This window comes from Hippopotamus amphibius, chromosome 10 (assembly GCF_030028045.1).
Source record: "Hippopotamus amphibius kiboko isolate mHipAmp2 chromosome 10, mHipAmp2.hap2, whole genome shotgun sequence".
Classification (NCBI taxonomy): Eukaryota; Metazoa; Chordata; class Mammalia; order Artiodactyla; family Hippopotamidae; genus Hippopotamus; species Hippopotamus amphibius.
In genome coordinates, this window is record NC_080195.1 from 13,309,919 (window position 1) to 13,324,980 (window position 15,062).

The 15,062-nt window shown below is 38.4% G+C and overlaps 1 protein-coding gene across 10 annotated transcripts in view; it reads left to right on the forward strand.

Moving 5' to 3' along the window:
• SNX25 (sorting nexin 25) overlaps positions 1-15,062 on the forward strand; it is a 115,809-nt gene that overhangs the window by 21,298 nt on the left and 79,449 nt on the right. For all 10 annotated transcript variants that reach the window (XR_009047733.1, XR_009047731.1, XR_009047732.1 and 7 more), the window contains exons 2-5: positions 4,427-4,511; positions 7,624-7,840; positions 12,194-12,366; positions 13,455-13,641. Coding sequence is in view for 7 of the 10 variants with exons in the window: in XM_057697102.1 (XP_057553085.1) it covers positions 4,427-4,511; positions 7,624-7,840; positions 12,194-12,366; positions 13,455-13,641 (662 nt within the window). In the remaining 3 variants the exon portion in view is untranslated. The remainder of the gene's footprint in view (positions 1-4,426; positions 4,512-7,623; positions 7,841-12,193; positions 12,367-13,454; positions 13,642-15,062) is intronic.

The window sequence follows — 15,062 nt, forward strand, 5'->3', positions numbered from 1 at the left end:
GCTGGACTCCAGATGGTTCCTGGTTGTTCAGTTGCTAATGGTGTCAGTGTACCCAGGTCTCTTTGCATGAATTCTCTCTGCATGTTGTTCCCTCAGGAGAGGGTGTCTTAACTCTGACACAAAGAAAATTTGAGTGTATTATGGCTGTAGACTAAAAGCTGACATTCAGGAGCAAATAGAAAGCTGATATGTGCTCAAGAAAGGGTTTGTTGATATGGCATCTCCCCCTTGATGCTGAGAATCATATATCAGAGAAAAGCTTTCAGGTTTTGCCCTGTCTTTGGAAAACGATTTCAAAATGAGCAATTATACGTTGAGACCTCTCGCTTTCTCCAGAGAACTCACTGAGTGATTAATGTTGGTTTTAAGCTGGGTTTAAATCTTGACAAGTTGGTTTTAAGCTAGGTTTAAATCTTAAAATGAAGACAGGTTTCATTTATTTTAATTAAATGAAAAATAATGTGTATTTTACATGGCAGGGGTTCTGGTTCACCAAACGCTCTTCTGTCTTAATATTGGGATACGGATGCCAAACTTGAGACGAGGGCTGACTGCTCAGACTACACTCAAAGTCCTCAGTTCTGGATCGAGTTGTGAAGACTTCTGTCACATCCTTTGTGACAGAGGGAAAAGGACGCACATTTATCTCTCACCTTTCCTAAAACCAGCATTGCTAGCAAAGTGATTGTCGGAAAAAGCAGGCTTTCCCTAAGGAATGGGAGGGACCTGCCTGGTGCAGAGAGGGAGGTTAGCATTTGCTTTGACACGTCTCTTGGGGAAGTCTCTGCCACGTGGAGTTCCTTTTTCAAACCTATAAATGGAAGGAGAATGAAGACAGGTTTTGCTCCACTGCCCTCCTGGCCACAGGAATGCACATGGGCCTGTGTTTCAGCTGTTGGCTTTCTCCTCTCTTTCCTTCCCTTCCTCCCCTCCTTTCTCTCTCCCTCCACCTCAGGATAATGTTAATTAGTGAATTCCATCTGTGTGATCTGAAAGAAAAGGAATATGTAGTGACTAATCTGCACTCGTGCAGTAGTTTAGTCATGAGGAGATTCTGGCTCCATAAATATTAAATCATTAAAAAAGGGGTTTCCATGCATGGTCACCCAGTTACTTTGGGCCCGTGATGTTTTATTTCCCAATTCTCCTTACTTAGAGGCTCTCCATCAGGCCATGGGGATGGGACAGGGCTGAAGAACTGTTTTTTTCTTTCTAATAAAGGCCAGTGACCCCCTGGGGGATGGGGTGCAGGGAAATCCCGAACCAGATTGGAAAAGGAGATTGAAAAAATAATAGCACTTTTAGGTAAAGAACCAACGTAGAAAACGTTATTCTCATAAGCTTTTTAAATCAGAGAGAGTAAAGGCCGAATTCAGATACAGTGAGTAGTGACAAACGTGTTTATTGTAGGTATTACATCTGAGTATGAAGCAGAGAGAGAAAAGGAATATGCAGACAGATGGCAAGAATTAGTAAAGCCATAACTAGGGAGAGAAAGAAAAGGTAAAAAGTAAGAAATTGTTCTGAAGGAAGTTGTAAAGGTAGACACGTAAGCACAGAATATGCTCAGATATGCATGTGCTGTCATATTCACACCTGCTTCTCTCCCAGTCCTTAAAGACAGTTTCCATTTTAAGAACTCAGATTCAGGAACTTCTCAATTTAGTGTTATTTAGCTGTGGTTTCATCATCTGGTTAGTGTTGTGCACGGAAACTACCATCCCTATATTTGGGAAGCTGTACCAGACTGTTTGCCACAGGCTTAAGAAGTTGTGATTGAAGTTATTTATCAGTGTAGGGCTCTAAAAGTATTGACTCAATTAAAAAATTGTCCCCCAGTTCACAAGTTGTTTAAGTATCTGCCTGAGGTTCTAAAGAGCACTAGAACGTAAAAAATTCTTCTCATTTCTTCAATTTTTTTTCTTTCACAAACTAAAATTTTAAAAATTACAGTGAAATGTACTGACCATTTAATTTTATAGCAAGCTACTCAGAGACTAGAAAATAGTTTTAAATGGTTGCGAATGTATTTCTTTGAGGCATAAAGTGGCTTTCGTCTGTAGGACTGTTTAAGGTTTTTTGTTCAATGATTACTGGGGAGAGTGTTGAATGTTATATGTTAATTTGTAGCATAAAGGGATTCTTAAGGCTTTTAAAAGTATTTCAGCTAAGGAATCTGAAGACTATGGGGCTTTTGTTTTTTAATAACAGTGATCACAAAAAATGGATGATAGTCTTGGCATTTGACCCATGGATAGTGTGAAACTAAGCCAAGGACTAGAAATTCTCCACGGGTGGTCAGGTGGTCCAGGGCCATGGGATTGATTGTGGCTGTGTTGGGGTGGCGTGCCTGAGAACAAAGGGATTTCCTCGTGCTCACTTACTGGATGAAGGTGATGCTAATATTAGCCATTTAGATCTCCTGAGTGACTGTGGTCGTGCTAGTGAAGCACTTGCAATATTTCCCACACACAAAAAAGTACTTTATGTTTCACTAATATTAGCTGCTTTCTATGCTCTGAAACCAATAAATAGGCCCAATTACATTATCCTATGCTTTTCAGTCACTTTGGTATGTGATAAATTAAAAACATTTTCCTCTTTAATGTAGTCTTACTAGCCAGATAGTGGGATTTAAATCCTGCACATTGCCTCTCTATGTTTTTGTTTCTTTGTTTTTGCCAACTAGTATCTTTTTATAATTAACTTTTAAAAATTTACTGTTATGCAGACATATATGGAGGAAGAAATTAAAATCCTATGCCTCTGCCTATTAAAGGAAACTACTTTTCATAGTTCAGCAGATGTGCTTCCAAACATTCTCCAACATGGAAAACTTTCCATGAAGGCATATGTATCCCTAATGCATTCTTTTTTTTTTTTTTAATAAATTTATTTATTTATTGGCTACCTTGGGTATTTGTTTCTGCACGCGGGCTTTCATCTAGTTGCAGTGAGCGGGGCGGGCTTCTCATCGCAGTGGCTTCTCTTGCTGCAGATCACAGGCTCTAGGCACACAGCTTCAGTGGTTGTGGCACACAGGCTCAATAGGTGTGGCTCAAGGGCTGTAGAGCGCAGGCTCAGTGGTTGTGGTGCACGGGCTTAGTTGCTTCGAAGCATGTGGGATCTTCCCAGACCAGGGCTGGAATCCGTGTCCCCTGCATTGGCAGGCAGATTCTTAACCACTGTGCCACCAGGGAAGTCTGCTAATTCATTCTATTTAATGGTTGCATTATATTGTAAAATATGAGCATATCATAATTTAACTCTTTGGCTATTGATATACACTTGGATTGTTTGCAATTTTTTGTCCTTATAGTCAATATAGCAGTGAAATTCATATATACCAGTATGCTTTTTCGCAAAGTGGAGGTATTTTATGTTGGCTAGATTTCTAGGAGTGGAACTGTTGAATGAAAAGATAGTGCATTTAAAATTTTCATACGTGCCTCAGTTTTCTTAAAAGCTTATAGAAATGGACATTTCCCCAAGCAATGTATGAAAATGACCTTTTCCACCTATCTTTGCCAACATTAGAGATGATGACTTTTTGACCCTGCTTTGGCAGTCTGATGGTATCTCATTGCTCTAATTTGCATTTCTCTAATTGAAACGGAGTTTACATATTTTTTTCATAAATTGATTGGTGTTTATCTTTTATGATTGCCCTTTCAGTTTCTTTGCTTGGTTTCCTTTTGAGTTTTTTTTCTTGTCTTAGGATCTCTGTATATATGAAATAATCGTCCTTTGCACGTCGTTGCAGATGTTGTCTGTCAGTTATATTTTATAGTTGTCTTTTGTCAAACAGGAATTTTCTATTTTATGTAGTCATATTTGTCAGGTTTTTTTTCCCCCTCTTGTAACCATTAGATTTTGTGTCTTATTTTAGAGAAGGCCTTCTCCATCCCAGGATTAAACACGGTGTTTCCCTCGTTTCCTTTACATACTTTTTCAGTTACAAAAATATTTAGCTCTTTAATCAGTTTGGAGTTATTTATATATGAAGTGTGGGATAAGATTCTCATCTTTTTTCCCACATGAATATCAAATTATCCCAACACCACTTATTGAATAGTCTCTGTTTTCCTCACAGATTTCAAATTCTTTCTCATTATGTTCTTAATTCTCATATGTATATGTGTCTATATATAGATGTTTTCGTACTTTCTACCATTCTGTTGATTTGTTTATTCCTGCACTGACATCATGCTGTTTTGATATCTGGTAGGGAAAATGCTTCCATAATTTTTCTTTTTCAAAAATTTCTTAACCTTAAGCATTTGTTTACTTTTCCAGAAGAACTTTATAATCTGTTAAGCAATATTCTAATGCCTGTTTAAATGGTTTTTCATTCCTTTGGTTTTATTTTTATATATGATTTATTCATTCAGTAATCTACATCTTTTTCCTTCTTCTTACATTTCAGAGTCCTGTGTATGGAAACGCACATGAGTCAGTTCAGTCTAGAAGGGTAGTCATTTCTCATAATATGGACAAAGCTCTGAAAGAAGGTAAGGAGTAAGTGAGGGTATATAATTACCATGGGAAGCAATTCATTATATTCTAAGAGGAAAATAGTAATTTCTAGCGAATTTATCTATCCTCCTTGACTGTGTGTCGCATTTGAATTTTTTCTTCATGAATTTTTACTTGAAGACCTAATAAATACATCCATGTTTTAGTTAATCAATGTTTACATCCCATCTGTTTAAGTAGGATTTTGCAGGTCACATGAAACTAGGCAGCTAAGTGGAGCTAGTTCCACGATACGGAGCAAGGATCTGTTCTCTGTTACCTAAAATAGGTATCAGGAAACGTTTTTTTCTTTTAGATATAACCTCGAGAAGGTGTGCTGGGGATAAGTATACTCAGGCTTGCTCACGGATGAACCAGTTAACCAAATTAAGGGATCTCGGTCAACCTTATAAAAGAATGAAAGACATTCATGTGAAACTTGTCTTAAAGATGGTTGAGAAGGGGATTGTGGCAGGTACAGTATTATATGTCTAGAAATGGGGACAAGTGAGTATAATTACAAATATTAAAGTTTAAAAGAGAATATATTTTGACCAAATTAAAGTTTAAAAAGATTCTAGGGGGCTTCCTAGGTGGCGCAGTGGTTAAGAATCCGCCTGCCAATGCAGAGGTCACGGGTTCGATCCCAGCTCCAGGAAGATCCCACATGCCATGGAGCAACTAAGCCCGTGTGACAAAAAAAAAAAAAAAAAAAAGATTCTAAATTTCTAAAAACAGACAATAAATTGATAAATCAAATTTCTAAAAATGGAAAATTTCAGTTACATGTACAGAAAAAAAAGTCTGAAGTTTTTCAGATGAAAATGCGTGGTGTTAAATATGAAGTTAGGAGGGAACTGGCAGCTACCCTCTATACCAGACACCCTTAACAGGTTTTCTTCCGAAGTTACATTTCCTGGAAAACTGACAGAAGATAGACTTTTAAAAATCTTTTTGACTTACTCTTAAATCTCACTAGATCTATAGCCTAATTTTCACTAGGGTACCCTGAATTATCTCACTAACGTGGGCCAGAGAATTTAATTCAGTAATTATCGAGCACCGGCTTTTTGCTCAGTACAACTTAGACTGTCCGAGGTTTAGATACTGACACAGAGCTGGAGCCTCAAAGAGCATGACTCTGCACCCAGCGGTACGAGATGTGTGTCCATTTTGTTGAATGAATGAATCGATCAATCAGTGACATAAACTAATAACCCCAAATCTTCTCAGAAGATGACTTTCCTTCTGCACGTAGAGAGTAATTATTAATTGCATTTTTTAAAACTTTGAAACCGTAAATGGCCATCTATATAATCAATGAAATTGTTGTTCTTATTATCATTAAGGCAGTTCCTCGTTGAACGAGGACCATTTCTTTATTCCAAAGACACTCAGGTCATGGACATGACCTGTGGGGCTCTACCTCCTGGGCATGGAAGATTGCACCTTGAGTTACCCTGAGGGGAAGGCAGAGATGGAAAGTGGCTCTTGGAGCTTCTCTCTCATACTGTTTACTTAGGTTAAGTCATTCCTTATTCTGAGCGTTTATAGATAGAAATTTACCTAACATCACATTTTCTAGACTAAATGGTAGCTTTTTAACCAGTCTCCTCACCTCTAGTATTTCTCTACTTTGTTACCCTAAATCCTCTTTTCAGACTAATCTAACTAAACTGAAGTTCTAATCATGTTATTCCATTCTCTCTAATCTTCAGCGATTCCTTCTTACCTGCTGATTTCTTTGAGAGCCGTCCTAGAGAATATATATATTTGAGTGATAATAACATCTGAATTTTTGTTGGCTGTTATGCCGTTAGAAGAGACGCTCTTTGCTTGGCAGTGAGAATGAGTGTTCTTTCATTTCTCATTCTGATTTGGTACATTACCTATGCTTATTTCTTAATGAAGACCGTAAAACGATTTCATGATCATGAATTTCTGTCTTCTTGAATTGACCTAAAAGGTATATTTAAACATATTTTATTAATATGTGTACTTGTGTTAAGTGAGTGTATGTAGTTATGGAATACATACTTAGAATCATGGCTTTGTTTTTGTACTTTTTATATTTGTTATATTTTTATGATACTTAGATTGAAGAGGGGTGCTGATGAGCTATTGATAGAAGATGTACCTGTGGTTAACACACATCTCTATTACTGAGTACAGATTTTTGCCAGTATTCATTTTTATCCACTTCTCACCAAAATGTATTATCAGAGGAGTATTTTAGAGCTGTAATGAGTAGAATATGCAATGTGGTTAACAAATGTAATGAGACATTATGTAGGTGAATATGCCCTTCACATAAATCCTTTAGCATGGTGAAAAAATCTTATTTTTAGATAGTAAATCTCTTATAATTGCTCTTAATTTCCTGCTTTAATCTGAAATTAAATTTTAATGAAAGGAAAAATTGCTTCTATTTTCCAAAGTTTTGGTTTGCAGATTTATTTGCCACGAGCTAAAAATTCTGTGGTATGAAGACTTTTAGTTTAATAAAAGAGTAAGAGAGAAAGACTCGCACGTGCACAAATGAACAGTGTTTTGTTGGCAAGGTGTGTGTCATCACACTTTTGTTGCCTGGCAGTGGGATGCCCAGAGGGAGGATAAAAGGATATGAATGCCTAGAGGTTGTGTAATCCAGCTCACTGTCTTAGGAAGTAATTTTTTCCATGTCATCTAATATGGCAACCTCTCAAATAGCTTTAATGTTTTTATTTGGTTTCTCCTTATGTTGAACAGAAAAAACAACTTCCTTGTGATTTCCACCCGTTGTTCCTGTTTGTACCGTCTAGAGCCAATTTAAAATTAAAAAAAAAAGTTCAGAGATTTTGGTACCAAGATAGAATATTTAAAGATTGGGCCAGCTAAGAAAATCCAGTACCTATGGTCACCACACCCCCAAAGTTCTAGTTAGATGAGAATCTCTCATTTTGAAAGGTTTCAGAAAAGAGTATGTCTTCCCTTGTTTTGTTTTCTACTCTCTGTATGTTTTAAACAGTGACTATTGAATAGCAGGTGGCCAGCTTCCAGTAGAAAAGCTGTCTTGGTGTCTGCTGCTTTCACCTAAGTTTGATGCGTTGCTCTGTCTCTTCCTGGTAGTGTTCGACTACAGTTACAGGGACTACGTCCTGTCCTGGTACGGAAGCCTCAGCAGAGACGAGGGACAGCTCTACCACCTGCTCTCTGAGGACTTCTGGGAAGTTGCCAGACAGCTGCGCCACAGGCTGAGCCATGTGGACATGGTCAAAGTCGTCTGCAATGATGTTGTGAGAGCTTTACTCACTCACTTCTGTGACCTGAAGGCGGCGAATGCCAGGTAACTGTTATAATGGGAAGAACCTCCCCACTCACCTTTATTCATATTAAAATATTTTCCTTATTGAGAAAGGGATCGAAGTCAAGACAAAACTCTAGCGTATTCATCCTCTTGCTGGCACTTGGCTGGAAATGTAGACAAATTGGGGGGGATAATTATAATCTTCTGAAAGGGTAAATTTAAAAAAATTTTTTAATAGAAAACCACTTTATATAGACTTGTTTGATTTTATAAATAACTGAAACAGTGAAATGAATTTTACAGAGCCAGCACTATCATGAATTTATTTAGATAGTGTTAAGGGTACCTAGAAACAGAACATTTAAATACAGTGTTTTACACTTTGAAGAGTGTCAGTGAGTTTTCAGTTTTCAGGAAAGCTTAAATAAAGTTCATGTTTTTGTTTTTTTTGTTTGTTTTTTGTTTTGTTTTTGAGTCCTGTGTTAAGAGCTCTGTTGCATCACAGTATCCTGAAAATTGATTTTTAAAAGGAACTCAGTGTTGGAGCATGTGGGTTGTAATTAGAGAAGGTGTTTCAGTGTGAAAATTGCTAATATTTAGGCTTGTTAGCCTTGTGTTCTGTTACATGGGAAAGGTTTGTGCCTGTGAGGTGACTCTGCCTTTGGAAGAAGACTTCAACAAGGCCTTTCTGTGCTCATAACAAATTCTTACTCCCTTAGGTTTGCTGATAGGATCTTTTTTACAAAAATTATTTATTTATTTATTGGCTGCTTTGGTTCTTTGGTGCCATGCGCAGCCTTCTCAGTGCTGTGGCTTCTCTTGTTGCAGAGCACGAGCCTTAGGCACATGGGCTTCAGTAGTTGTGGTACACGGGCTTAGTGGCTCCATGGCATGTGGGGTCTTCCTGGACCAGGGATTGACCCCGTGTGCCCTGCATTAGCAGGCAGATTCTTGACCACTGTGCCACCAGGGAAGTCCCTGTCGATAGCATCTTAAATGTATGTCTTACTCTCTCATGAGAGAGTATGATGACTCATAGCACCTCTAACTTGGACAGAAAAAGCAGTCTTCTTGCAACGAGTAGCCTTCTGCCTTTTTGGATCCGGACTCATTTGGAGTAGGAGTGGGACTCCCTACCGTTCCAGTGGCCTCTTCTCACTGGTACTGCTCTGCCTCTACTGTCAGGGGCGAGAGAAAGTATTTGCAGAATACATAAGGGGATGAGTAAGCAGAGGCATCCTCGTCGGGCAGGTGGTGACTCACGTTCTTTTAAGAAGCTCTGCCTTATGGCTCTATCAGAACCTGCCTGTGAGGGTGCCCAGGCCTGGCTGCCGAGGGCGGTTGTGCAGCGACCGCTCTCCGTCCTCGGTCGCGCAGCCTCTTCCTGTGAGTCATCCTCTCCCCATGTCCACGCAGCTCAGGTTCACGAGGCCAGAATCCACAGGGCCACCATATGCCTATTTTCCAGCTTGCTGTCCCCAGTGTTTTTTGCAAACTTTAAAAATAAAACTGGGAATACACTTTATATTGTGATCCAGTTTCATCAAATAATGCTCATTACCTGTGATAACTTTGATTTTTTGTTGTTGTTCTTTACCATTAAAAAAATGGCATTTGAGACTAAATTTTATTGTGTTCCTTGTGGGTCACAACCCATGGTTTGAAAAAATTACTGTAGAGCAGCGGTTTTCAGATTTCGTGGTCTCAGAATCCTTCTACACTCTTAAAAAGTTATCGAGGACCTGAAAGAGCTGTTGTTTATGGGGTTAGAGCTGTGGTGTCCTGGGGCCAGCTTGTGCTGGGTACAAGAGTGGACTGTGCACATCTCTCCAACTCTGAGGTCAGTGATGGTCACTTTGTTGGTTGGTAACTGGCCATGGCAGGGGTATTTACACTGTGAAATTAGCAAATGCTGCAAATCAGAGCTTTTTTTCCCCTTTGGAGAGCCAGTTGCTGAATATTTACAAGGTCGCCACTCATCAGATCTGTCAATATTTACCATCTTAGATATTAAACTAAGACAGTTTTTAAGTGTAAGAATACACAATACACTTTCCACTTAACATCAGTGTGATGATGTCACCACACATCACGCAGCTTCTGGAAAACTCCACTACAGCTTGTGAGAGTGAAAAAGACACATGGAAGTTTTATGTTACTATGAATATGGGATTGACTTCACAGATCACCCGAAAGTGTCCTGGGGACACACAGGAGCCTACAGACCACCTTTTGAAAAACCACTGTTTTTAGAGAAGTAACTTCCAGTAAGGGAGTATGTGAACTTATAAGGAAAGCAGAGAAACAGGACTTTCGGGTTACCTCCCTGGAGTCCCAAAAGCTTCAGCCTCTCTAGGTGTTCAGAACCCCACTCAGCACCTAATTTGCTGTGGTATCTGCCTGGTGGATACTGTCAAAGACTTGTTTGAATTCAGTGGGAGCTCATTTTAAAGTATTTTAATGATGGTTCAATACAGGACAGTATTTTATTATTATTATTATTTTTTTTTTTTGGCCTCTTGGCATGTGGGATCTTAGTTTTCCAACCAGGGATTGAACTTGCACCCCCTGTATTGGAAGCATGGAGTCTTAACCACTAGACTACCAGGAAAGTGCCTAGAGGACAGTATTTTAGATCATTGTTTTATTTCAGTTAGGAGACTGATGAATTTACGTTTGGGAGAAGAGCAAGTGGTTAGAGAAATTTAATGGTTTTATGATTATCTGATTTCAACATGAGAATATATTTTTCTTTGAGACATTTATTTACCAGCTTCTGAAATGACTGCTTTTGTGGATAATATAAAGATATTATGAGTAAGCATCAGAATAATAGGAACAGAGAATTGATTCCATTTTAGCAGCTCCCTCTCTTTGGATTTCTAGTCTTGTCGTGCCAAGGGTAGATTTATTTTACTGCTATCTAGGCTATGCCTAGAAGCTCTAGTTGATGATTCTTATTAAAGGGGAAAAAATCTACCCCTCTTCTCTAAGATGATGGATATTAGAAGGTCACTGGTGTTTTGCATATACATGATGGTGCCCTGGAGGTGAATACTGGGGATCTAATATCTGATCGTGCATCACCATCTACAAATCACACAGTGAGACTGGCAGAAACGCATCTAGGTTCAATGGTTATCTCCGAAATTGCCTGCCCCAGGTGAACTGTGCCCTCACTCTGGAAATCGCTGTTGGTGTGCAGATTTCTACTGGCTGCAAGATGACTATGGCAGCCAGGAAACACCCAATTGAATTGGCCACTATCAGGCAGGAGAATAATAAATTGCATTAATAAAAGCAACACATCCTCTGGTTGACTGTTAGGCACTTGTGTGGAGGCAGCTTTCCGGTCAGCCTGTATTTATTTCCAGGCCGACATTTTGTTGGCTGCTTTAAGCCAATCCAGATAACACTTAATTCTTGCCTCTGCTTCCTCTTCCTTTGCCCCATCTGTCTTGTTCCAGCATGTTTCAGGAAAATCTAAAAATGATTGTTTTTATGCTACTAAATCAATAGCATCTTTAATTTCACAGCCTCCTTTTTATAATCTGTGCATTCTGTTTGCTGGTCAAGCACAGGCATGCTGTTCAAAGCGCAAAATAATGCTTTTCTTCACATATTTTTCCTCTTTATCTCCGAAATTTTTTTTCCTTTTTACGTTAGCAGTCTCTGATTATGGTGTAGTGTTAAAGAGTCTGGACCTGAGAGTCAGACAGAGCAGGACTTGAGGGTTATTTCTACCATTCATTACCTCTGTGACTTTGGACTATTCCCGTAATCATTCAGATCCTTACTACTCTCATCTGTGACGTGGTGATGATGATATCTACTTCTCCATATAGGTGGGAAGATTAAGTAATTCTGCACATGTGAAATGTATTGAAGGTTAGTGTCCCTGTGTTCACTCAAGGCCTGAGAACCCAGAGGTAAGTACTAGGAATTGCAGTAAACAAGTGATTGAGCCACACTGACGGAAGGATGCTGCCAGGACCTGGTGACCCTGGTTTATGCTTTGTTAGATTTTTTTTTTTAAATGAAGCTGTAGATCACATTTAAGAAGAGAGCTAAGAGAGCTAGGAGACTTAAAAATAATCTAGTTAAAGAGATGCTCATCCCTTTCTGGATTGTTGCTGTGATCTGGGAGTCATGTATAACCATTGATGCTACTTAAGTTTGGAAATCCTGAAAGACCGTGCATTTGCATTTTTCCAGATTAGTCTGTGGTTGAGAAAATGATTGACTGTTAATGCAGTCGAAGAGTGGACATAGTTATTAAAACTGATGTGTTGCCCATTTGAAATATTTTTTTTACCTAATGGTACATAACCAAATTGTTTCTAGGAATTTCTTTCCTTCCTTTTCCCTCTCTTCATGTATTTATTTTTTCAGACATGAAGAACAGCCGAGGCCTTTTGTGTTGCATACATGCTTGAGGAACTCAGATGATGAAGTAAGGTTTCTACAAACGTGTTCTCGGGTTCTGGTGTTTTGTCTCCTCCCCTCAAAGGATGTCCAGTCTCTCAGCTTACGCATAATGCTCGCAGAAATTCTCACAGCAAAAGGTAGACTTTTATAAGTAATTGGTATTACTAATGCGATACTTGTGCAAACTAATATGCTACATGTGAATGTGATAACACTTTTATGACACCTGTGCAGACCCTGTATACCGTGGGACATAGGGGAATTAAAGTATTTTCAAAAGATCAGGTTTAAATGTCACTCAAAGAAGGCATCACTTGGCCCTAAGTGATAAACAAATGTTTTATATAACATTGCTAAATACATACATAGCGCACTCTGTTGTTTATAATAGATAACCAGTCTTTATGCCCTCCACAGTGTATTATCCACTTGGGATAGCTTTTGAGTTACCCAGGCCAATTAAATGCATTAATGAAAGAATATCTGTACTCAAACTCTAGTATGCATTTGCTTAAAATACCTTTGCTGCAGTATTCATTGATAGTGCCTGTATGTAACTTAGAATAAATAAAAAAGGAACTGTACCACAATATAATGTGATTTTTAGAAAAAAGTGTATCCAGGGAAATGCTTAGCTAGGATAGCTATCTCTTAGCTGGATAAGAAGAAAATATCATCTCAGAATCTCAAATAATGTTGTGTTTGATATGCATTGATTTAATATCTCATTTGTTATCTTGGGATTAGCCAGCTGTGCCCATTAACCAACCACAGAGAAAAGAGGAACTTTTTAACCTAAAGTTAGTGGGATGAATCTGTCATAGTGTCATTGACTTTTTAACAACTTCCTCCCTGAGGTCTGTTTCACCAGTTGGGAGAATGTTAACGTTTGTCTTTTGGCAGACAAAACATATTGAGCCTTATAAAAGAAATCAAAGGAAAAAATGAATGTACTTAATTTTGATAGCTTTGTTAACAACTTGGGTTCCAAATGGCTTTCTTTCGTTATTCTTTTACATGTAACTCATTTGTTAAAATGACCACTTGGTTGTAGCCATAGCTGGTAGCAAACCCAGAGATATGGGTACTGTGTGCGTGTGTGTATGTGGCCCATTTGCGTAGTTTTAAAATGTTTCCCAGTTGCAGTTTCAATTATATAACATGAAAACAATTCCTCTAAAGGAGAAATACCCTATTCAGTGGTGCTTTCTTCTCTGTCCCACAGTCTTAAAGCCAGTAGTGGAGTTACTTAGTAATCCAGATTACATTAACCAGATGTTGCTTGCCCAGTTGGAGCACAGAGAACAGATGAATGAGCATCACAAGAGAGCCTACACCTATGCTCCTTCCTATGAAGAGTTCATCAAGCTTATTAACAGCAACTCTGATGTTGAGTTCCTGAAGCAACTGAGGTATTTGGTCTTTAATTATAGCATGACAATGCTACTAATTATCCTCCTTTTTTTAGGTTAAAAAAAAATGTGGTTGTCAGGGAAGCAGAAATAAGGAAGTGCGTAAAACTTGCTAATCAGTAACAACAAAATTTATCCAGCTTCTTCCTTGGCAGTGGAATTCTTTGTTCGAAGTGTCATGTTTTTCAAATAATTAGGGTACAGTAGCTAGAAAGCTGTTCAGTTGTTAGAACTGCGTAGCTGCTCAGATGCTTACCTTGAAAAAGCAGTGGAAGGAAATGCTGTGTTTTAAAAATTACAGTGTAGACTATTTGTGTTGATTTTCATTTTTCTTAGGAAATACAGAGGCCCAGGTTTGGGAATAAAGGGTTCTTGATGAATTGTTTTGAGAAAACGCATTTGAAATATACCCTGGGAATCTCATTTATACGGGAGTTCAGTCTCCCTTACCGTACTTGAGATATTTTAGGGGTGAGTGTGTGTGTTTATTTTTAATTTTTTAAATACAGGATATGCATATACAGTATGATTGTATAGTATTGTGTAGTGTGTGGATTTTCTAGGCTTCTGTTTCTGTAGTTACCCTTCTATTTTAGTGTCCCCAAACAAGCATGCATATGAAGAAAGAAAGCTCTGGTCTGTCAGTTTTGCTTCTGATAAGTAACTTCTGTAAATCACTATGGAAAAGTAAAATATTGGCTGAAATTGGGTCTTTGAACTGTTTCAGGGCTTTAGACTTGCCCTGAACCAGGGTCAACATTAAAGTGAGTTACACTGCTGCATTTTCTAATGATAATAAGACACCCTCTGGGAAGCACACACTGTGGAGGCCTCTGTGTTCTTTTAAACTGTGCTGTATGTTAATCTAGGTCCCACAAATGTATAATGATGGGTTTGATTGTGTGGCTTTGTTGGCAAGCAATTTAATTCTTGTGGAATATAGTCTTTGGAGAGTTTAATCATGTTTCTCTTTCCATGCATAATCTTGAATAGGCTGTGTGGTACTTATTTGCTATAGATTTGTGATTATTTATGTCTGAATCTAGAAATTCCTTTTTCATAATTGTGACACTTGAGCTAATAGAGAACCCAAGAGCCAATATTCCATGTTTGTTACCTGAAGCTTATAGGTCACATCTACTCAAAGATCATCCTTACTGTGGCTTCCTTTGACTCCTTTTAAAGTGTCATTCCACAGAAAGTGGAAGAGCCCACAATGTCAGACATTTCAGCAGGGAGAACACTTGGAGTTACTTTGGTGATAGACAATCAAACTCTTAAAGGGCTTGTCTGTTAGAAGCACAAAGAATCCATTTTCAGATTTAATTAAGTTGATGTAATGACCTATTCTTCTGACCTCCATCCCTTTATAAGCTTTCAGTTCCTTGTGTAAATCTTGGGAAGTATATTGATAACTTCCG